General features: G+C 58.8%; 6 protein-coding genes and 1 pseudogene across 7 annotated transcripts; all 7 read right to left on the bottom strand.

Annotated features, from left to right (window-relative positions):
- Positions 1–1,867: 1,867 nt before the first annotated feature.
- LBRM_34_0480 (conserved hypothetical protein) lies at positions 1,868–4,585 on the bottom strand (the record flags this gene model as incomplete). The annotated part of the gene is made up of 1 exon (XM_001568111.1): positions 1,868–4,585. The coding sequence occupies one exon, from the start codon at positions 4,583–4,585 to the stop codon at positions 1,868–1,870; it is 2,718 nt and encodes a 905-aa protein (XP_001568161.1).
- A 1,117-nt stretch (positions 4,586–5,702) lies between these two features.
- On the bottom strand, positions 5,703–7,559 carry LBRM_34_0470 (annotated as a pseudogene). Its single transcript has one exon. A coding segment is annotated over exon 1 (1,857 nt).
- Positions 7,560–8,700: 1,141 nt separating this feature from the next.
- LBRM_34_0460 (hypothetical protein, unknown function) lies at positions 8,701–10,590 on the bottom strand (the record flags this gene model as incomplete). Its single annotated transcript, XM_001568110.2, has 1 exon — positions 8,701–10,590. The coding sequence occupies one exon, from the start codon at positions 10,588–10,590 to the stop codon at positions 8,701–8,703; it is 1,890 nt and encodes a 629-aa protein (XP_001568160.1).
- Positions 10,591–12,359: 1,769 nt separating this feature from the next.
- On the bottom strand, positions 12,360–14,060 carry LBRM_34_0450 (conserved hypothetical protein; the record flags this gene model as incomplete). The annotated part of the gene is made up of 1 exon (XM_001568109.2): positions 12,360–14,060. One exon carries the CDS (start codon positions 14,058–14,060, stop codon positions 12,360–12,362), a length of 1,701 nt encoding a protein of 566 aa, XP_001568159.2.
- An 842-nt stretch (positions 14,061–14,902) lies between these two features.
- On the bottom strand, positions 14,903–15,697 carry LBRM_34_0440 (putative 40S ribosomal protein S3A; the record flags this gene model as incomplete). The annotated part of the gene is made up of 1 exon (XM_001568108.1): positions 14,903–15,697. The coding sequence occupies one exon, from the start codon at positions 15,695–15,697 to the stop codon at positions 14,903–14,905; it is 795 nt and encodes a 264-aa protein (XP_001568158.1).
- A 1,070-nt stretch (positions 15,698–16,767) lies between these two features.
- On the bottom strand, positions 16,768–17,562 carry LBRM_34_0430 (putative 40S ribosomal protein S3A; the record flags this gene model as incomplete). Its single annotated transcript, XM_001568107.1, has 1 exon — positions 16,768–17,562. One exon carries the CDS (start codon positions 17,560–17,562, stop codon positions 16,768–16,770), a length of 795 nt encoding a protein of 264 aa, XP_001568157.1.
- Positions 17,563–18,257: 695 nt separating this feature from the next.
- Positions 18,258–19,901, bottom strand: LBRM_34_0420 (conserved hypothetical protein; the record flags this gene model as incomplete). The annotated part of the gene is made up of 1 exon (XM_001568106.1): positions 18,258–19,901. The coding sequence occupies one exon, from the start codon at positions 19,899–19,901 to the stop codon at positions 18,258–18,260; it is 1,644 nt and encodes a 547-aa protein (XP_001568156.1).
- Between the last annotated feature and the right edge of the window lie 2,739 nt (positions 19,902–22,640).

The raw sequence follows: 22,640 nt of genomic DNA, 5'->3' as shown, positions 1-22,640 counted from the left end.
CATACGGGACATTCACCGCCCGCGAAACGCCTCCAGGAGGGAGGAAGAGGGGCTTGTAGATGCGCGTGGACTTGCTACACACTAAAGAACACATGCGACGGCAGGCGAAGAGCCTTTTGTCTTGCTATCCCACGTGGCAACAACGAAAAGGTCACTGCATCTCTGTGTATAGAGAGGGAAATGCAAGAAGGGGCGGTGATGTCCAGCTGCGAAGTGATGCGCACGCGGGTTCCTCTTCCCAGTAGGAAGACAGGAGTCGCATTGCTGTCTCGTGTGTGTGTGTGTGTGTGTGTGTTTAGGTGGGTGGGGGCCTTCATTCCATCCACCACTAGTTTGCTAATCACAGAGACACACACGAGCGGTACAAGTATAGACGTGTGTGAGCTAATCTGTAGATGTATAGCCTGTCCGCGTCGAAATCTGCCCCCTCCCCCCTTCTCTCTCTCTGTGCGTGTTGTCCTTTGTGTGGCTTTATGGGCGTTGCTGCTTTTTTCCCCTCGTGCCGCTACATTGCTGTCAGTCTCGATGTCGTACCCGCGTGGAGAGACAAAGAAAACTACGAGAACACGTCGACTGAGGAAAGAGATGGCAAATCGGCAAAGGTATAGCTGCTTCGCTCCTTCCTGGACCAGACACGCCACCCCGACACGTAAATCATAACGCCAACAACAGCATGGCGATAACGATTGTCTACGCACAGGGAAGGGGGAGAAGGAGGGGCAGAGACGAAGGGATACACGATGGTAAAGGCAAGGGAGAGAGAGAGAGAGACACCGAACATAAAGAAACTGGAAAGCACCGGGGAGAGAGGGACACACCCACACAGGCCAAGAGAGAATATACAAAGAACTGAGCGTCAAGAGACACACAGGATGAAGTCAAAAGCGAAGGAAAGGGGAATTAAAAAGGATGAAAAGATGGAGGTTAAGTGCAAAACATGCGAGAGTCGGTTCTTTCCACCTCAGCATTGCCCTGATCATCTCCACAGAGGGAGAGGGAGACAAGCAGACTGCGCTTGTGTGTGTGTGTGTATGGTGGGGGGGGGGGAGGGGAGTGAGAGCCGCTGCCCGCAGTGGAGAGCAGAGGGGGGTACAAAAAGAGCGCACGTTAATGTGTGTGGGTGCGTTCCTGGGTTTTTTTCATGGGAAAGCGGGAGCGAGGGAAAGGGAAGGGAAGGGAAGGCTATGGAAAAGCAGCAGGGAGGGGGGGGGGGGAAGAGGCGAGAGAAAGAGGAGGATAAGAAGGGGGATATGAGGAGGTACAAAAAGAATGGCAGAGAGGAGAAAAAAGGGCACGAGGGACAAACGAAAACAAAAGAAAAACAAAGAAGAGCGCGCGCTCACCCACACGCCGGCTCGTCAACGAACGAAAAAAAAAATATCGAGCTGTGAGCCCCTGCAGCAGAGTCAAACAAACAAGGCGCGAAGAGAGCGACGCATCTTCGGCTTGTTTGCCCTGTGGGCGGTGGGGCGCGTGTGTTTGGTTAGCAGAAACAAATAAGAGCGAGAGAGCTGGTGGGGAACGTGTGGATATGTAGTGTACATCGCACACCCATGGGACCAGGCAAGCGTGACAAACGTCAAAAGCAACAACGGATATAAAGGAAAAGCACACACTGGGAGAATGTGTGGATGTGGAGGGGGGAGGGGCGCGGGCGAGTGAAGATGAAAAAGAAAAATGAGGCACAGTAGCGGCTGTCACAGGGTGGGAAAAAGGGAGGCGCGCACACATCAGAGCGATCCCTGCCTCTACATGCGTGTGTGTGGGTGACAGCGGTGCAACGGCGCACGTATCGGGGGTGAATGGGGTGTCTCACTTAAAAGAGGTGGGGTGTGTGAAGCACAGCGAGAAGGGCAGCACGAAGCTGCTACAGGTACGGTGCGTGCACCTCAGGAAGTGGCGGCTGCGGCAGTGTCGATGCCCAACTGCGCCGAAACGCGCGGGGGGTGTTGTCGCCTTCATTCTGCGGCGAGCCTTCTTGTGTGGAGCGCGAAGGGGTAAGCGGGGAGATGGATTCCACGTTGTCGCGCACCCCCCATTCTTCACCATGCCGACTGGCTGAACAGACCGACGGCGCCACGGAGACGAAGCTACCGCTGGGGGAGTATGGCGGGAAGGCCTGCGCCGCACGCAGGTCCTCCTCTGGAATGGCGGTCCCCTCGTTGTTGTACGGGCACCACCCCAGCGGCGGCATTGGTGTGGGCGGTTGCAACACCGATGGTGGCGACGGAAGGTGCTGAGGAAGCGCAAAGGATCCCGTTGGCGACGCCGCGTAGTACATCGAGGTCGGAATGTACATCATGGCCGGTCCTGGAGGTGGTATAGGACTGGCTGGTGTCGCGGTCCGCGGCGGTGCGTCGACGCTGTCGCTGTTGTCGCGGTCAGTCCGGCGAAACAAGCTAGCGGCGCCACTCCGGTCGTGCCCCTTCGAGCAGCTTCTCAATCGGCTCGCCTCATCCTTCGGCTCCACTCCGCTGCTGCCGCTGGGGTGGTGGCGACGATGTTGCCGGTTCAGGAAGTAAAAACAGCAGCAGAAGATGTGCCGGAGCCAAATCACGCACATCACCGCGGCGGTGAGCAGCAGGTACACAAAAAGGTACAGCAGAGTGAGCTGCCAGCACCGTCGCTGCACTGCACACGCAACATCAAGCGTGCGGCACTTCGAGCACGACGCAGCCGAGGACGCCTCTGGTGTGCCGCCGTCGGGGTTCGCCGAGCCGCCCTGGGTGCCGTTGTGGAAGCTCGTCGAGGACACCTTCCAGGACACTGTGCGAAGGTCCGTAATGACCTCCTGCGCATTCCGCAGCACCACCATGCAGCTGGCGTTCTCGGAGGCGTAGGAGTCTTGCATGTAAACATTGAAGGCTACGGTGGACTGCTGCTGCGCGGCAAGGGAGAGCGTCTGTGCCGTTATCGGAAAGACACCGTCTGAGCAGCTCGATGTGCCAACGACGACACGCCCAGTCACCGATGCTGCGTTCCGCACCACCACTGTCATGACGCCATCTTTTGTGCTCGCCTCGAGTACGGGCTTGTTGAGCTCAGCAGAGACAATCTTGCCGCTGGCGAGCCCGACAGTGTACTCGAGGTCGTCAGCGCTGATGGTGATGCTCAGCATCGTCGCCGCGGGGGAGGTGGCACGGTAGGAGATGTACGGCGACGCAACAGCGTCACGCTCCAGGTGGAAGTCGCCAAAGCTGGTGGCCATGTACTGCCCCTTGTTTCCGGAGGCGATGCGCTCCAGATCGGTGGTGCGGTAGTCCTCCAGCTGGGAGCTGAGACAGCTGCCGGGGCGCAGATTGCACTTGTTGCCTTGCGAGGCGAAGGCCTCGTAGGACACGCCGACCTTGTCGCACTCGCGCCCGTCGAGAGTGACGAGGTTGGTTGGCAACAGCATCCACTCCGCTGCCCCGGCCTGCACTCGCTCGTCGTTGGGCGGGATAGCTGGGGCAAAGAGCATGCGCGACGTAAGATCGAGGGGTTGGACGATGGGGGCATAGTTGCCCAAGACGCGAGCCATCACGTCCCATTCTTCACCAGCCGTCTCGCCGTTGCTTGACGGCGAGAGATGCATCACAACCTTCTGTGTCACAACCTTCTCAGCCGAGCCCGCGCCGCCGCTTACAGAAACGTTGCGAGACAAAGTCAAGTTCACTGTGTACCACGTCACGTAGCCGCCAATCGTGTACCCGCTGTACCACCGCTTTGTAAAGCGCAGGCATGAGGCGGTCGTGTACCTGTCAAAGATGTTGCACCCCGCGTTCGCGCGCGCGTCGGGGAGGCACAAGCCAAGCGTCTGGCACATGCTGCAGTCACAGCAGAAACCCTGCGAGTACGGAATGGGCTTTCCCACGGCGTCGTGGGCTATCCCGCACGTCGCGGTGTTTGTGTCGAAGTCCGCGTTGCACTGATTCAGCAGACTCCCCTTTACCGTCGCCTCGTACGGCTTCGCGTTGTAGTTCTGCACGTAGAAAAGCGGGTAGCGGTAGCGCACGGCGCTACGGCTGGTTGTGATGCGTATCGGCGAGAACTGAACGGCTGTGCCGTTCTTGATCGTCATATCCGTTGCCGAGTTGAGAAAAAGGAGGGACTCCTCATCCGGCAACTGCCCTCCCTCAACCGTCACCGTCACGACCATCTTCTTCTTGCAGTTGATTTTCTCATCTCCTGAGTCCGAGCAGTACGAGATCAGCGAGGATGAGGCGAAGGCGGCACGGGCGGGTTGGGCAAGCCAGACGAGGAGGAACACCCACAGCAGAGCGACATAGACCGTCCCATGCACGACAGCGTGGCGGCGCAGTGGAGGAGAGCGGCACAGCGCACAGCGCGGCGGTGCTGCCAAGTACGTGCGCACGGTTTCGTGCGCCATACCACACGTCCACAGGGTCATCACCACAAGTCTACCCTTGCTCGCCGGCATCAACGCGACCAGAGCCAATGCTAGCGCGAGGCATCCGCACACGGTGGCCAGAGACGTGAGACGTGACGACGGCAGCACGCCGCTCTTACCGTGTTGCGCGCTGTGAACTCGATGATGCAACATCGCGTTCTCAGTCATCATCGAGTGGGGTGTCACGATGTACATGCGGGGGCACCAATGTCACGAGTCCAGCCGTCACGAAGGTTTCAACGCACTACAGCGGGGGTGCAGCCGCCAGTGGAGGAGAGAAGGCGTGCGAGGGCTGAGCACACTAGCGCTGAGAGAGACGCGCCTGGCAATCGACTCGCTTCGCGATTGCACTGGTCTCTGCCAATGTAGTGCGTTTTTTTTTTTCGTTGTGTGTGTGTGTGTGCGTGTGTGTGTGTGTGTTGATTTCGCTTTGTGGAGAATGAACTCCTCAGTCGCCCACGCATCAAGACGCACACACGCAGGTGAACAAATCTGACCTTGCAGAGTGGGGTGAAGTCGAGTGGAGGGGCGAGTTCAGTGAGCGAGGTGGTTGTGTCTGAGTGGTTCTTGAAGAAAGCTCTTTGCGGAGATACTTGGTGTTGTTATCGGTTGGGCAGTCGTGATAAGAATTATGACGATGATTGTGCTCCATCAGGCGCTGGTGTGCTGGGTAGGGTAGGAAGTATGCGCGTGCCGACCAGGACAGGGCAAGACGGAGGTAGAGACAGGCTACAGCGATAGAAGTAGGGAAGAGGGGGAAGGGGGTGGCGCATGGAGGAGAGCGGCGATCAGAAGCGTCGCGCGTGTGATCACCTTCGACGGAACCTCCTTTAGGGGCGCAAGAGCCTCGTCGAGGAAGGAAAGGGAGAGAGAGAGCGGGACGGAGACAGCGATGATCAGGAAGCACAAAAGTGATGTTCGTTGTTTTCAGGCCTATTGGCGTCGCAACGAGAGGCACGAACCACCGAACAAAGGAAAGGAGGAGAAGTTCGACATGAGACGTACGAGTCAGCGGTGCGAGGCCCTCCCCACCAACCCCACCCTCTGCAGAGCCTGCCTCGACTTTCACGAGGCATCGGTTGAAAGAGAGAGGGGGGGGGGCGAGTCTAGAGAAGTGTGCACAGATGAAATGCAGCACAAGTCATGTGAGACAGTGTCATCAGCAGAGAGAGAGAGAGACACCAATGACAAGACCAATAAGCTGACGAGGAAACAAGTTGCCGAGTCGTGCAGAAATACGCCGTGGGGGTTGGGTGGCGGGCACTACCTGGGGGTGCACCTACCACCTGCTGGGTGGTATCGAGGCGCCTTCCTAAGCGAGAGAACAAGAAAGAGAGAGAGAGAGAGCGGAAGCACCACAGCGGCTGCACGGGACACGCGCAGGGTAAGAACGGCACCGTGTCTGTCAGGCCCACGTCCTCGCCAACCAACACCACATTCTCCCTGGACAGCGTTTCTGAAACGGCGTGGAGGCTCGGAAAGGTGATCCGCAGCAACGTGGTAGTGTGGACGACAACGGTGGTGATGCCAGCAGGTGGGGGGTATTCGGCCTTGCCCACGGCTGTGGCGAAACTGCTTGGGCAGCGTCAGCTCAACAGAAAACTCGATCGACGTGTTGCCATATATCTCCTCCGAGTGTGTGTGTGTGCGCGCGTGACGAGCGTGTAGATGTCGCATGGCTGAGCCGCTGGGGCGTCGGTGCAGCGCACCCGTTCCAGCGGCTGCATCCGCGCCTTGCTCACAGCAGCATTGTCTATGCACACAAGCACACGTAGCGGCCGCGCACCGCTGATCGCTGGCTCGGTACACACATCCGCCGTGTTCGGGACACTGCGCTCTTCACCTTCGCCGCCGCCCCGAAGGCCGTTAGCGTTGACGCTGGGTAGATCAGCAGCAGCAGCCAACTGCCACCCACACTCCTCTTCACCCAGAAGTGGAGACGCGATGCTGCTGTTGTCCGTATAGATGTGAGAGACACGGCCGTCATCGCTGCCTATAACTGTTCCCATCACAGTCAGTCCGCCGGGAGTATCACATCGCTGCCTGCAGAAGGGGGAGAAACTGGCGCTCCATCTAAGTCGCTGCTGCGCGGCACTGCAAGCCCCAGCGCAGCACACCCTCGCACGACGGATTGCGGGAGGCCGCACAGGAGCACGGTGGTACTCGAATCGTACGTGATGCGCACGCTGACGGCAGTGTACGGCTTGTTGCGCAGAGGACCGCGCAAGGCGAGGCTGTTCTTGTAGATGTGATCGTCCAGCTTTTCACAAAACAGTGGCGGGATCGACACACGCTCGGCGCATTGCTGCAGCTCGCGTTTCGGTAGTGCCGATAATACAGTCAACAAGTTGCGTGACAGGGAGGCGGTCCAGGAGCTGGGGGACCTTATCCGGAAGTTGAAAGCGCATTGCAGAGAGCAGCAGTGCAGACGTGTCTGTCCCCCTCTTACCAGCGCCCTCCGCACTACCGCCACTGTTGCCAGCGCTCCCTCTCCACGCTCTCACTGCTGGCGGTGCACAAGACACGAATATCGTCGTCTGCAGCGTGGATTCTCGCGTGACTGCATTGACATCAGCCTCCTCCACGCCGCAAACCACAAGGACGGCCACCGTATAGCGCATCGACATGTGCGACTTGCCGGCTCCGGGTTTGAAGTCGGACAGGGGCAGCCACGGGGGGGGGGCAGTCATAGAGCGAAGGGGTACACGTAACGGCAGTCCGCCTCCCACCCTTGCGGGGGTGAGCGTGCAGTGTCACTCGTCGCGCCACCGGAGCTCGAGGCAGCCCCAGCACCTGCGCTGCTCGTGTGGTTCTCGCCCACGCTGCCCTGGACAGACATGACGTCGTCAGTGCTCACTACGACACCAGGTAGAGGGTTGCGGCGCGCTGCCCCCGTCGTGAGGTAGGTCACCTTTCCACGTAGTGCGGTAGTCACGACTGCTTCGTGCGCTGGTGATGAACCTGTCACTGTTGTGAATAGCGTCATGTGCTGAACAGCGTGTCGCTTGCCAACTTCCTCTACGCCGCGTAAAAACACACGCACAGCGCTCGGTGCGGCTGCCGCGACATCGTGCAGCGTGCCATGTACTTCTACAGCGACGATGCCTTCGAGGTTGTCTGAGAGGCACACGGTGTCGTGCACAAGTTGGACAGAAACACAGAACGGCATAACTTACGTGCATCCGCGCACGTTGCCACCGAACCGGAAGCAAGAGAGAAGAAAAGAGCGACGTGCGCCGGGGCCCGAGAAGACGCGTGGTTCCATTTTCTGACACGGAAGCACTGCTGGCTGCGATGCATCGTGTCCCTTGTGTGCGCGTGTACGATGTTTGTTTGTTTGTTTGAGGTGCCCTCAGAAGCGCTGACGCACGAAATACGACAGAAGTTAGGAGGGCGTACAGATGGAGGCGGGGGGGGGGGGTCAAAAGGGCAAAACAAAAAACCAGCGAAGGGTCGATGGGGCACGAGCACATCCCCAGTGACGCCCAAACTACTGCGAGAGAGGCTGAATAAAATGCGATCGCAGCGAGTGGTGACGGTGCGGGTGTGGGTGTGTCACCCAAATATCGCTGGAGCGTTCAGCTGCTTTTCTCTCAAGCGTTTGTGGGTGAGTGAGTATCGCAGGTGCGCAGCCATGACCGCCATGTGGCTCACACGGGCAGGCAGTGGGCAGCAGGGGCGCACTAGAGGAACCACAGAAAATCTCCCAGGGGCGAGAGGAGAAAAAAAAGGCTACGAAGTGCGCAGCACACACATGGCTGAAAAGCGCGAAAGGAGAGAGTCAATGGGCACGCGAAAGAGAAAAACAAGATGAGTATCGCGACACACACACACACACACACACGTGCCTCCGATGAGTGAGCACAGTGGAGAGCCGGGGGAGCGGAGGGAAGCCTGAAGGGAGAAGAGTGCGATCGCATGCTAGTTGACCTGTGCATAACTGAAAGGTAGAAAACATGAAGAGGAAATTGCGAAGGGCGCATGGGCACATTCGTGTGTGCGTGCGTGTGGCTTTCGAAATAAGCCTTTGCCAATGACCGCACATATGCATACCGCTCTCTCGCTTTCTCTGCTGGTGAGACGGAGAGTTGACGCAGCAGGCGCCTCCACAGACACTCACATAGCCGTATGTGTGCCGTGTGGAGCTTAGGGACGAGTACGCACCGCTGCCTGCCCCCTTTTGTGGTCACACCACCTGAGATCGGTTTCGGTGAGGTCGCTCGCGGCATGTACGGCTGCACAACGCGTCTCCAGAATCGTATTCATCACAGAGAAGACCAAGAAAACAACGCGCAGCGTAGCCTCGTCGATCAACTGTACCGGACCGGCAGTTCGAGGACCTCGTCATTCAAGTCTACCGTCTCCGCCATAATCACGACACCCTTCGCCTCTTCTTGCTCTTCGATGTACGTGTACATCCCGGGGAAGCTGACCTGCAGGAAGGTGTTGCTCGTCATGTTAGCTGTTCGTACACCAGGCGGCGGCAGAAGCAACTCGCTGTCTTTCTCGTGCCGGCGGAAGCGTGGCATCAGGCCCAGCCGCACATCGAAGAGCGCCTGGTTGCCAGGAGGGATGGGGATCGTGTAGTCAAAACTCGAGTAGGAGATGCCAGGAAAGGTGTGCGGGGTCTTGAGGGACTTGAAGATCTCCACCATTACTTTAAGTTCTACTCGCACACGCTGCACCGTTTGTGTGGGGCAGTGGTTGCGCACACGCACACGCAGAGTGATGCCGCTAACTGGCCATGGCGTGTTTGGCGCCGCAGCTTCCAGGTCAGGTGAAGGGACGATCCCCGGAGAGTGGAGCGCCGGACCGCCAAGTTGTGGATAATCGGGCGTCGTCGGCGGTTGCACCCCGAGCGCCTGCGAGGCGCCAATGTCATCGGCCAATAGGACCGTCCGTGCACCCACAACAAGCACCTCTGCCTCGAGTGCGTTCTGCGGCTGCAGGCAGCACATGTTTCTCAACCAGCCGCAGCGGAATGTTTGGTAGAGAGCGGAGAGAGCCAAGTGCGTGTCCTCATGGTGCTCCAGCACCCCTGTCGACATGTCGGTCGGCTTCGTGCCGCCGCAGTTGCTGCCCTTGTCAGAGCGTCTTTGCGACTTCCTGGCTCTGTCCCCCGACTCATGTGGTGCGTTCGTCGGTCGCTGATGGAGGTTGTGAGCGTCAATCTGGTAATACTCGGCCACCAGCTGACGACGCGGCATCACCGAGAGCACGTCGAAGTCGATGGAGATCTTGAGGTCTGACGGACTGCAGCTGGCAATGTTAGCGAGGCGCCGATTCGTGCGCTCGTCGACGAGGACGCTGTCCAGGTCGATGTCGACCTCCTCCGACCGACCGCCACCTGGTCGTTTGCGCGCCCCCTCACCGGAGGGGGCGCCGGCGCCGGTGGCTCTATTGAAGGCCTTCTCCGCATCGCGCGTTGTCCCACTCATGTCGTTGCGCATGTTGAACCACCATGAGCCGGCGCCGTTGGCGGGGAACAGCATTGTGGCGGACGCCGAGTACTTGAGATGCCCCTTGGCACCAGCGAAGGAGTAGTAGAAGGAAGGCGGCAGCCAGGGCGGCAGGCGAAACATAAAAGGAAAACGATGGGCTCCGGGCATCAGCACGGGGAACTCCACCTCTGAGGCTCCCTCTCCTGATGCCGCCCTGGTAGACTGGGGCCCGTCATCACCCAGTATAGGCTCCTTACTCCCCACGAAGTTATGGTTGTCGGCCCTGGTATCAGGAACGACCGCGCCGCCCGTGGTGTGCGTCGTCGCGGCCGCCATCTGGATGCTGCTGTGCAGTACCTCCGCGCGTGTGTAGTGGCGGTACGCGCTCAGCTTAGGCTTTGCCGGCGCCACCGCGGCGTATGGGGTGGCGCAGTGCTGGAGGAACAGCATCTCCTCCCGGACCTGCGCGGCGGTCTCGGCATCCTCAGTTTGTGTTTTGAAGCCGGCGAGCGTCACGTGGCGATCAAGGTAGACGCGGGACGATGTGTACTCGTTCAGCAGTGCATCGAACTCACCCTGGTCATCCCACACACAGCTCCTCTCCACTGCAAGAAAAACAAGGCGAATAGCCTCGTAGACGATGCCATTCTTGTGTGAAGCATCCACTTTCACCTTGACCTCACCGCGCAGCATGCCACCCGGGGCCACCTCCGCCTCCGTCAGGGAGATGGAGAGGGACACGCCACGACTGGACGGCATCGTAATCGTTGCAGCGGTAGAACGACCGCTGGCCCCACAGCACAGGAACACCAAAGGGGAGAAGAAGAACTGCGCGTGTGCAGAAGACGAGGAAAAGAGACCGAGAGAGGCGGTACACTACAGTCGAAATGTGGAGTGGAGAGAGAGGTGATGCGTGAGCAACCTCGACAGCTGAGCTCAGTTCATGAGCACTAATGCGAAGTACCTCTGCCGCACAAAAGGCGCGACACATAGCGCGAAGCGAGTAAGAGGTTGAGGGCGGGCCCAGGGGTGGGGGGTGCGGTGAGTGCTTGTACAAGACCGCAGAGAAGAACAAGACAACAAGACACACCCGCACACAGCCAAAGAAAAGGAGGGAAAACTAGGGAACGACAGACAGAGGGAGACAGACAGAAGAACAACAACACGAACAAGAGTAAGGAGGAGAGGAAAGTATCGGGGGAGAAGGGGAGGGGGCGCACACCCACACAGAAGCGGTGCACCTCTTCAAAGCGAGTGGATATGTACGTGTGAAGGAGGAAGAGGGACACACATAGGCACGTGTTCGTATAGGCGCACCATGTGCAGAAACGATGGGGAAAGCAGAAGCGGTAGCGGACGAAGAGCTACGCTAACCAGAAGAATAATACGAACAGCTAAGACGAGCTGACGGGTGCGTGTGCTCGAATGTGTGCGTGTGTAGCGACGAGCAGGTGCGGCAGCGCGGAAGGGGGGGGTCGAAGAATAAAAGGTAAAGGCAAGCTGCATGAGACGCAAAGCACATATCCCAAGGAATAAGATGAAAGTCAAGATAAAGGGGGGGGAGGGGCGGGTGCTGCTGCTAAGCGCGAGGGAGAAGTGGTTAGGCGACCACGCTTCCTACTTCAGCGATGCCCTACCAGAACAATTAAGAAAAAGTTAGCTGCATGCGCCTGCAGAGGGGAGGATGAGCGTGGCCGTACACACGACGGCCAAGTCTTTGTGATCGCGTATATTGTGCGTGTGGGTGTATGTGTGACTGCCTTTGGGTTCTACGAGCAGTTTCACCGTCTGTTCTTTGCCTTTTCGTTGGGGTGCGTCTCCGCTCCTTTGGCTGAGCTCCTTCCTCCCCCTTTCTTTCACTCTCACCGTCTCTGGCTGACACTTAGCGGATGGAGAGCGAAGAAGGGAGGACGTGTCAGAGATGCAAGAAAGAGCGGCGAGCAACAAGAATGATGGCAGCGTGCACCTGTGGGAGGTGTACAAGGGAGAGAGATGAAAAGCGGGGGAGGAAAAAGGAAGCAAAGAGGATTGTAACGTGGGTGGACTGAGTGCTTTGTCTGTGCACACGGCCCCTTTATGCATATGCACGCGATCAGCCTACTCTTGAGGGGCGCAGTCATAGAAGTCCTGCGCACACACACACGTGTGGCGAAAGGCCCGGGAGGGAGAGGGAGAGGGGTAGAGAGGCGGAGGGTGAGTCACTTTTCCGTTTCGTCTGTGCGTGTATGTGCGCTAAACCCCAGAGGGGGCGATAGCAGCGTACTCTTCTCACCCCCTTTCTCCACCCAGCACGGAGTACGCGTTGTTTTCTGCTCAACAGTTTGTGGGACGAACGCTCCATTCAGGAGCAGAGAGAAAAAGAGGTAAACGCAAGGAGGGGTGCACAAGGCAAGCGTCCCCTCTCCGTCAGTAGACCCACATGATGATGGTCATCATGTGGCAGTAGAATACATGTTTAAGATACGTGCACACATCAACCTGGGCCCACACACCTACACACACGTGACAGTGTCCGCAGCACTTCTTTGCTACTGCTTGCCGCGGCGAACCGGTGGCAGGTGCTGGCTGGGCCGCACCTCCCAGTTCAGCTCGTCCTCGTAGACGCAGTTGATGTTCGTCGTCTTGTCGTATGGGGCGCAGTACTGATAGGTGGCCCTGGCAGGGTAGCGGATACCCATCGTATAGCCTTTGTTGTTGGCGCGGTCACCGTTGATGCTGCAACTGTACATGGTGTCGTCGTTGTAATGCGCGCCTGGGCCGACGCCAAGGCTTTCCTCGGCGGACCGGCCCTGGCCGCTACAACCGCGTGGGTGGAAGTCGCCCTTGTAGAAGAGGGTGCCTCGACTGTCCGTCTCGTCGACTAGGCGGTACTGACCCGGACCTGGGACCCCATTTTCAGCAGAGACAGACTTGGCGCTCAACATTCGGCCAAACAATGAGGCTGGAACGCGGCGAGTCATGAGGTCCGCCTCCACATTGTACGACCCTGGCCCAGGAACCGAGTTTGCCCCTTCTGAAAGGCGTGCCGCATCAGCCCTCGCTTTCTTGGCGGCAAGACTCTGCGCGCTTGGGTCATAGGGCGTTGCTGCAAAACGGCCACCGGGAGGCGGCGGGGGCTCCCAGAAGGCGCGGCTGCCACTTGGCTTGTCGTCTGCGGCCCGCGTCATCGAGGGAGAGGGCTCCAGCCGTGCCAGCGACTCGTGACGCCTACCACCAATCGTTTTGCCTTTCCTAAAGTCAAAGTCGAAGTCCGAGGGGAGGGTAGGAAAGGAATGCAGGGCAGGAGCGCCGGAGAACTCCACGTGCGCAGCAGCAGCCTCTGCAACGGACTGTCGATCCAGCGCTGGGTGACGCCGCACAAACCTGGGGGAGTGTCGCTGGTTTTTCTCGAGCAGCTTTGTCGCGGTGAGGGTGTTGTACGCAGCAGGCCCGGGCCCAGGCGTGTGAAACTCCCGCTTACGCCAGCGACCACCAAACGTGGAGCTCTGCGTAAGGAGACGCTTTATTCGCACTTGGTCGGCACGATAGCCGATGGACGTTGGATCGTCGTACGCGCCAGGACCAGGGGTTTCGGCGACACCGCCGCCACGACGACTGCATCGAATGACAAGGGGTTCGCGGGTGCGGGGCAGCTCATCGCCAAACCGTGCAAGGTTGTATGCCCCAGGGCCTGGTACGCCCTCCTTCTCGCGCGACTCCGGCAGCACTGTGCGAATGCCCAGGTGGACACCGGGTGCCAGGCCCGACCACGGGTGCTGTTGGTGCTCGGGGTCCAGCGTGTCGAAGTACCCGGGCACAACGTAAGCGGCAGGACCAGGAGAAGCATGGGTGCTCTGCTGATCCCACGCGGACTTGAGACGACCGCAGAGACTATAGGAGGGAGTGTCGGGGCAGAGCGCCATGCTGTATTGCTTTGGGGGGGCAGCGACTGGGAGCGAGCGGTCGCTGAGCAACTGGCCAGCAGACGCCTTGGCTGCGGACCCGCTCCGGTCACTCGACCGCCGCGCAAAGCGCGTTGAGCGGCCCCTGCCGATAGTCGTGGGAAGTAAATATGCGCCAGGTCCTGCGCTGCATGACTCACTACCCACCGACACGTAGTGGCTCGCAAAGATGGAGCGCTTCGACGAGCTCGACTTGGGGCCAAACCCTGGTGGAAGCTCGTAATCGCCGTTGCCGGGCCGATGATCCCGCAGCCGCAAGTGGGCGTAGTTGGTGAAGCCGCCAAGCATCTCGCAAGCGCGCGGGTGAGGAAAAAGAGAGCTGCAACCAAAAGGTGTGGAACGCGGCGCGAAAAATGCACTAGTACACCGGTGTGTGTATGGGCCCGCTTGCTCGAGCGTGAGAGCGCGTGTATGTGCGGATGCAGAGGTTGCATGTCAGTGTGAGGATGAGGGTACATTTCGCAGGAAGAAAGCAAGAGAGGGGGACAGAACTGGGAGAAGACGACTGTATGCGAGGGGAGAGGGGTAATGGGGGCGGTGACGGCGCCCCGAGAGAGAGAGAGTCGGCCTTTTGTCCGCGTCTTCCTGCCTCCACCGAAAGCTATGGTTGAGTTTGAGGTGCCCATGAATGTGTGTGCCCCAAGCCACATAAACTTCCTGCAGTAGCGAGAACCGTGGAACCCATGGCGGAGGCAGATAGAGAGGCAAGTGGCAATGAAAGGGAGGCTCTGCAAGGTGACAACGTGGCTGATGTCTCCAGGTCCCTCTCTAAGCGCTCACTCTCTCGCCTGCAGGTCCACTCGAGAGCGCCGCCCGACTCCCCGCATGAGGGTCGCGGCTCGAGGCGTGGACTGCCGACCAACACTGTGCGGCTGGCGCGCGTTTGTTTGCTGAACGTTCAGAAAGAGGAAAAGACGCGGAAATGAGTCAATCAAGAGATCAAAGAAGACGAAAAAAAAAAACGAAAAGAGACCGCTGGGAGGGCAGAAGGGAAGAAGCACGAGAGCGTCTCCACTGCTTTTCTGCTGTCATAACGCACCCGCCGGCATGGCACGCTGTGCACATCACTATCGTCCCCTCGCGAAGAGAGACGAGAGCTGCAGGATAAAAGGGCGGTGGGTATCACAGACTTACTCGGCAGCCTTCGCCGCAGCCGGTGCAGCCTCGACCGCCTCCTCCACCTCGCGCGGGTCAGCCTCCACGGACGTCGGGATGGTGCCGTGGGCGTTCAGCAGCGCCTGTGCGTCGAACTTCGGCGTGCGCACTACGCGCACCTTGCGGATGCGCATCTCGCGCAGCGGCACGATCGGGTTGCAGCGGCGCACCAGCGCATCACTCAGCACGTTGCGCGTCAGCAGCGACACGGCCTCCTTGATCTGCACCTTTGACAGGCGGCGCTTGATCATCTTCGTGACACGCATGCGCAGCCACTTCACGAGGCGTTGTTTCGCGTAGCAGTTGCGCGACTGCTGGTTCGCCTGTGGCTTCGTGAACGCAACAACGAAGAGACGCATCGTGTAACCGTCGGCGGTCCTCACCTCCACCGTCGTCTCCATCGTCGTGCACCACTTGCGCAGAAGACTCGCCATCTTGTCCGTCGTCATCTCCATCGAGTGAAACTGCGTCAGCAGGTTGCGGCCCTGCACCTCCTGTACCGTGAAGCGCACCTTGCGGTACGCCTCCTCCTCACCAGCGGACTGGTTCAGGTCGGCGAGGTTGGCCTCGAACACGCGGCCGCGCAGCACGTCGGCAGCAATACGGGTGCCCTGCGTCTTGTTGCAGATCGTCTTGGAGAACTGGCGCTTCTCGAAATTCGACGGCGCCACGACGTCGTACCACTCCTTGCGCGCCATCGTCTCCTGCGCCTTTCCGCGCTTGCCGCGCTTGCCGCCCTTGCTGATGCGCTTGTTCTTGCCCAAAGCCATGGCTCAAAGTCAATCTCTGCGTGCGAGAAATGAAGTCATGGGAAAAGAGGGGGAGAAGAGTTGTGCGTGTATGCGTGTGCGGGAGCGTGAAGCCGTCAAACGGGCGTTGAGGGAGGTGTGGGGGAAGAAGTGAACGGGTTGATGGGTCAGTGAGGAGAAGAGCGGTGGTGGAGGAGGAGGCAGCCAGCACGTGCTTCACAATCCATAGGAGGACTTACACAGCGTGCGAAAAGGGACACACGAAAGAGCATGCAGCGGCGGTGGCAGCAGCACCTACCTCATCATACGCAGATCATCTCCTCTCCACTGCGCACTGGCACCCATTTACGCACACTAGCAGGTGCCTGCGCTATCATCCCAGTGCTTTGCACTCGGGATCAACACAGTAGAAAGTGGGCTGCGTATTTATGCACCTGTCATCCAGTGTCTCGGCCCATAATTCGCGCGGACTGCAGTGGGCATGTGTAGCAACTTACTGCTACTCCGTGGGTGCATCTCATGATGCGTGTTGAGCGTTTGTGAAGAGAAAGAGGGTTTTCGTTTTGCTGGATTACTCGTCTTCCATTGCTTTCAGAGTATCACGACAACCAACAGCAGCAACGTGGCTAAGAAAGAGAAAGGGGATGGTGGGAGAGACCGGGGGGAAGACGTCTAAGGAGGAGCATCAGCGGCACCGAGAAAATACTGGCGTGTGTCTCTGTATGCGTCTGAGCGTGTAGAACGTGGGTTTGGTCGGTATATCACGCCCCTGCATCCGTCCACGCACACTGTACACCGGACTACCTCTTTCCAGTCTAATGGCCGCGACGCGGCGTGACACCTCGACGGAGCCGACGTTCTGAAGAGCGAAAAGAAGAGATCAAAGAAGGCAAAGAAAAAACGACACAACTGATCGGTGGCGGCGGCAGCGGCAGGACAAAGGAAAACGAGGAAAGGAGTGCCAGACGACAACAACGCAGGCCTACGGGATACACGGTCGTGTGGAGGGACACAGGTGGGGTGCCAACCGACTCACAGGGCAAAGAGCCAGCAGCACTGAGGAGGTGTCACGGCTAGAGGGTGTCGCAGACTTACTCGGCAGCCTTCGCCGCAGCCGGTGCAGCCTCGACCGCCTCCTCCACCTCGCGCGGGTCAGCCTCCACGGACGTCGGGATGGTGCCGTGGGCGTTCAGCAGCGCCTGCGCGTCGAACTTCGGCGTGCGCACTACGCGCACCTTGCGGATGCGCATCTCGCGCAGCGGCACGATCGGGTTGCAGCGGCGCACCAGCGCATCACTCAGCACGTTGCGCGTCAGCAGCGACACGGCCTCCTTGATCTGCACCTTTGACAGGCGGCGCTTGATCATCTTCGTGACACGCATGCGCAGCCACTTCACGAGGCGTTGCTTCGCGTAGCAGTTGCGCGACTGCTGGTTCGCCTGTGGCTTCGTGAACGCAACAACGAAGAGACGCATCGTGTAACCGTCGGCGGTCCTCACCTCCACCGTCGTCTCCATCGTCGTGCACCACTTGCGCAGAAGACTCGCCATCTTGTCCGTCGTCATCTCCATCGAGTGAAACTGCGTCAGCAGGTTGCGGCCCTGCACCTCCTGTACCGTGAAGCGCACCTTGCGGTACGCCTCCTCCTCACCAGCGGACTGGTTCAGGTCGGCGAGGTTGGCCTCGAACACGCGGCCGCGCAGCACGTCGGCAGCAATACGGGTGCCCTGCGTCTTGTTGCAGATCGTCTTGGAGAACTGGCGCTTCTCGAAATTCGACGGCGCCACGACGTCGTACCACTCCTTGCGCGCCATCGTCTCCTGCGCCTTTCCGCGCTTGCCGCGCTTGCCGCCCTTGCTGATGCGCTTGTTCTTGCCCAAAGCCATGGCTTAGTTTGTACGGAACCGACCTGCGCAGCACACACCGTCAAGATGTGCGAAAGGAGAACGAATAAGAGGAAGACAAGCATGAGGATCAGGAAAGGAGGGGGCATGAGTGAGTGAGAGAAAGAGCAAGAGAGAAGCTGCGGGCTCACACATGCAAGCATGCGTTGCAGTCACCAAGTAGCACACGTGTGTGTGTGTGTAGGCAAATGAAGGCACCTCTTTCCCGCCTGTCCTTTCCCTCAATGCACACGCTCACAAGGCAGCGAGAAGAGCGGCACCGCTGTCACTACGTGTCTGTCGCACTTTTCTTGCACAACTACGAAACATAAAAAGTGTTCGTGTGTTGCATTTTTTCCGTTTGCTTTTCCAGATTTATCGTGGTGAAAAGGCGGCGTGTGGGTGTGTGGGTGGCGGCTCGCAATTGAAGAGGGAGTCACACACAGAGGCGCACGCCCATGATTGGCGAGTGTGCAGCTGCTGCCGCCGGCCAAGGGTACTTGCAAAATTAAACGCCGAGCGAGCGTCAAAGGAAAAGACACAACAGGAGATGCTGTCTTTCATGGCGACGGCGTACAGGGGGTACTGCCAACCTCCGCTGCTGGAGGTGCTGCCCACTCGACGTGTTCAACCGGCAAGAGACCGTGAAGCAATGGAGTTGAGCTTACTTCCCTGACCCGCGTCATCACTAAAGTGCGTCACTGAGCCAGGAACAACTCACCGTCCACCGACACACCTACTGCAGCTGCACCGCCCCCGTTGCACGTGGTCACCCACCCGCCCTGCCAAACCGTCGTACAGCTAACAGAGGTGCTGAGACGTGTACGAAACGTTCCGCCCGGGCCTACAGGTTTGGTGTTTGCTTCGTCGTCAGTCTTTCTGAGTTGCCCCGGCGACTTGCAGGTGCCGCAGCGCTGCTTCTTCTTTTGCTGGGCCTGCATGACGACACGCGCAGCCAGTGACAATGTATCGGTGGTCATCGCGTCGGACTTCTCGTGCAGTGGGATAAGCCGCACCTCAGCGTCGATGCCGGCGCACACGATGCCACGGCCGCCTGCCACGGAGGCCACGCTCCCAACAACGTACTTCAGAACGCTCGAGGAAGTGAAGAGGCGGTTGAACTTGCGCAGGTCGTAGACGCAGAGTGCGCGATCTACCGCACACGCCACCTCGAACGGATTCGCAGTACCGCAGACGTCACGCACGTGTCCAACGGTGCTCGTAAGCCGGCCAGGAATGAGAGGTGGTGCAGGCGCCGGCGCGACAGCAGCGTTGACGCCTGGGAGGCCCTTGCCGTTCGCCTGCTCACCGCCTTCGACGCCACAGCCATCCTGTTTACCATTCTCCACGGCTGCAGCATCCTTGGCGGCTCGCCACTCCGCCTGCGCCTCGTACACCTCGCCGAGTGACACCACGGCACTCGGGCAGCGCACATCGTACAGCGTTGCCAGGCAACCCTCGACGATAAGGGTGCAGTGTGGGGCGGCCTGCATAGAGGGGCAGAGCACACCGGTGGGGGCGTGCGTGGTACCATAGGTGCGAACGACAGTCTGCCGCGTGGGATCGATGAGGCGCACATCATGGTAGAACTCGCGCACCGACACAAGCTGCAACGCCTCGCTGCAAGACAGCGAGGCGTGCAGTGCCGTTAGCCCGGCCCAGCCCGGCGCGCCACGTGTCACGGAGAAGAGACTTGACATGGTCGACGTGGAGGATTGCATTTGTGCCACATCCGAGGACACCGTCGAACGCGCCGGCGCCACAGGGGTCCATATGCCATCCTTGGCTTCACTGGGCAGGCACTCTGTTTTTCCATCGATGCGGCGGCGCTTTTCTGCCGGCTCACTAAAGCTCTCTGAGCCACTCCATTGGTAGGCAAAGACACTCCCTGTGTCGTCGCTGACGAACAGCGGCGTCACCACACATGCTTCACCGCCGCCGTTGTCAGAACCCGTGCTCGTTGGTGGTGTCCACAATGCCACAACGCGCCGTTGCGACGGAATGGTGGCACTGTGTAGTGCCAGCTGTGGTACAGAGGGATTCGTGTAGAGGGTGAGACGTGTCCCAGACACTGCGTCCGTCGTGAGCAGCCTCGCCACGCCAAGCTCAGTAGGGGAAAATGACGTAAGGGTGGCATTGTCCCCCTCGGCCTCCGTGCCCTCTACGCAGTCGGTCCGCTCGCGCGCCGCTGTTCCATCGCCCTTTAGTCTGCATTGACTTCCTATCGCTCGAGACGGCTGCGCTGAAGACCAGGCAAGATGGGGTCGTGCAGCGCGTGGAACGTATGCGCGCTTGGTGCCACGCGGCAGCACGCCGTTGATAGTAGAGAAACCGTAGGACATGAAGCCAAACGTAGACGGAGGAAGACAAACAGTGGGCACGTGCTGCCAGATGAAATGTCGCTGTGCGGTGTGCCTGGAAAAATGCAGTCTTGTCCGTGGGTGCGTTGCACTTGGTAAGAGGGTCGATCCAGAGTGAAACGTTACCCCGGAGCGCTGCCTGTGCGCACGTGTATGTGGTTGTGCCGGAGGAAGAAGAAGAGTACGGAGAGATGCAGGAGAGGATAAAGACAATAAGCGGTGTCAGGTAGCGGGAAAAAGCCAAGCAGAGGTGCTGGGAGAAGCACCGCGTGGACATCGTGTACGTGCCGCACATACGTACCTAGAGGGGAAGGGAAGGGGAAGATGGGACACACAAGAGGCTGGCAGGGGTACTAAAACGAAGATGCCTCCCTTCCATTCTGGGATGGGGTAAGGCACTTCACGCACTAGCAAGAGCACATGCGACGCGCGCGTACCTGAGTGAGTCTGTCCACATAAGACACCGTACTCCGTATCCTGCAAAAGTGTGCCTGTGGGTATGGGTGTGTGTGTGTGTGTGTGGGGGGGGGTCTTATAGCTTCGGTTTGCATCTCTTCTTGAATTGACGCCCTGAGACGTGGTCCGGCAAAGGGTGGTTGGTAGAGTGGTGGTACAGAGGGGCAAGGGGAGAGAGAAAAACGCACTGCAGAGCCTAGTAAAGAGACGAGACAACGGGAGTCGGGGGTCGAGGGGAGGAGAGGGGGCTTTAGAGCCCAACACGAGTGCATTACTGCACAGCCAAACACACTAAAACACACGCACCATTACACGGACATCACTGTCCCCCATGCGAAATAGAGGGAGGGAGGGGGGAAGGAGGTGCAGCTACCAAACAGAGCGTGAAGTGAAGACTCGACAGACGCAGGGCAGAGACATACATTTTGGCACTCAACAGAATATAAGGCGATACGAAGAGAAAAAGAGCGACGGCAACGGCAACAACACGCACCAACAGAGCAGGCAAGCGAGAGCCACGAGAGAAGAGGGGAGGGGGGCAGAGATGTGCAAGACAACAAGACAAACGCGCACACAAAGACTGCGAGTAGGAGAAAAATGGCCGAACAGTAAAGAAAAAAGTCGCAGGCGGAGCGAAGCGGTGGAAAAGGAGAAACAAAAGATCAACAAATGAACGCTGCACGCAAGCGCAAACACGCAGATATCAACACGTGGGGGACGGCCAGGGAGAGAGCAAAGGGAGGGAGGGGGGGGGGGTACACCGCTACAAACTGGCAAAGGGAAGGGAGGGGAAGAGGAGAGAGAAAGGGACGTAAGAAGGCGAAGAAAGGAAAACGCGAAAAAAAAATGCACCCACAAATTCGCACACAACGCACACAACAGACAAAACGTACGGGGGTGTACATGTACGGAGTGGAGGAAAGGGAAAAACGATGTGTGCACGCCACAGCGAAGACATCAGTATTTCCTTGTTACTCAACGTGTTCAGCCCTCCACGAAGACGCAAGCAAGCGAACGCACACACAACCACAGTCCACCTACACCTCTCCTGCACTGTGGCTAAACCTCCGTCCTCCTGGGACGAGCCTTCCTGCCATCGAATCGAGTCATGCATCTAACGGGTTCTTCTCATACTTTATCAGCTCTTCCTCGCATATGCGCTGCGCGATCGGCGCCAGACGGATCTGGGTGAACTGCATGCCTTGGCCCAAGTAACCTGAGTTAAGGGTCCTGCTTGAGGGTGGTCGTGGTGGGGTCTGTCGTGCGGGAGGTAGGGGGTGGCCTAGAGACACACCGCACGAGGACAAGCAGGAAATTGGTTAGCCTCAGATCAGGGCACTCCAAGAGCTTTCAGCCTGCCTGTATGCCATGTTTCCCCCTCCGTTACTTCAAGCTGCAGCATCCCATAATAATATGGCGTGATGGCTCTCCACACTGGAGTTTAGGGGACTCGATGGTACAATCCGCGGTGCTCGTGTCATGCTTCCGGCATCCTTGCCTCATCAGCCCACCCGGTCGGGTGTAGGAGATGCCGCATGTCTCGCACATATGCGCTTTGGGGTTGATCAGTATGGATCTCTTCGTGTATTCTTTTTTGCCTTCCTATCGCTCTTGCTCTGCTGACCTCTGCATGCTTTGCTTGGACGTGATACACCGTGTCAGCGGTGCTTGGCATGGCGTGCGCATAGTGCCCGCATTTGCGGATCCTGGGACCGGCTTCAGGAGATCGCTGTTCTCTTAGGAAGGGGGACTCCCTGCCCCCATTTGCCATTTCCGTCCATGTCACGGGAGTGTATCTGGATGGTTTGCCCGCATATTCCATGAGACAGGTGGGACGCTGCTACTAGTCTGGGGTAGTAGGAGCATTCTACCTTCTTCTGAACCTGGACGCCCTTGATAGGCACGAGTGTGTCAGTGAGTGCTGAACTCTTGACACGAGTTACAGTGAGCTAGTCCAAGTGTGAAAATGTCCGCAAGTCTCCTCGGCACACCGCGCGAGCCCAGAGCTGTCTGCCGACACCACGAGCCCGCAGTCATACTCGGAGGCAGACAGCAGGGTCTTTGCCTCCCCACAGAGTGGGCACTGAGGCTTAATGCCACGCACTGAGATGGTCGGTTTCATCAGAGAGAGAGAGAAAGAGCAAAGAGTAACACACACACACACACACAAAAGACAAGTGAGACGCCAAGCGCAGAGTGTGGGACACACTTCAAGAGAGAAAAGAGAACAGAATGGGGAGAGCGGGGGTGGGGGTGGGGGTGTGT

Source organism: Leishmania braziliensis, chromosome 35 (assembly GCF_000002845.2).
Source record: "Leishmania braziliensis MHOM/BR/75/M2904 complete genome, chromosome 35".
NCBI lineage: Eukaryota > Euglenozoa > Kinetoplastea > Trypanosomatida > Trypanosomatidae > Leishmania > Leishmania braziliensis.
The sequence above is the reverse complement of the archived record's forward strand: the minus strand, read 5'-3'. Positions and strand labels throughout refer to the sequence as shown.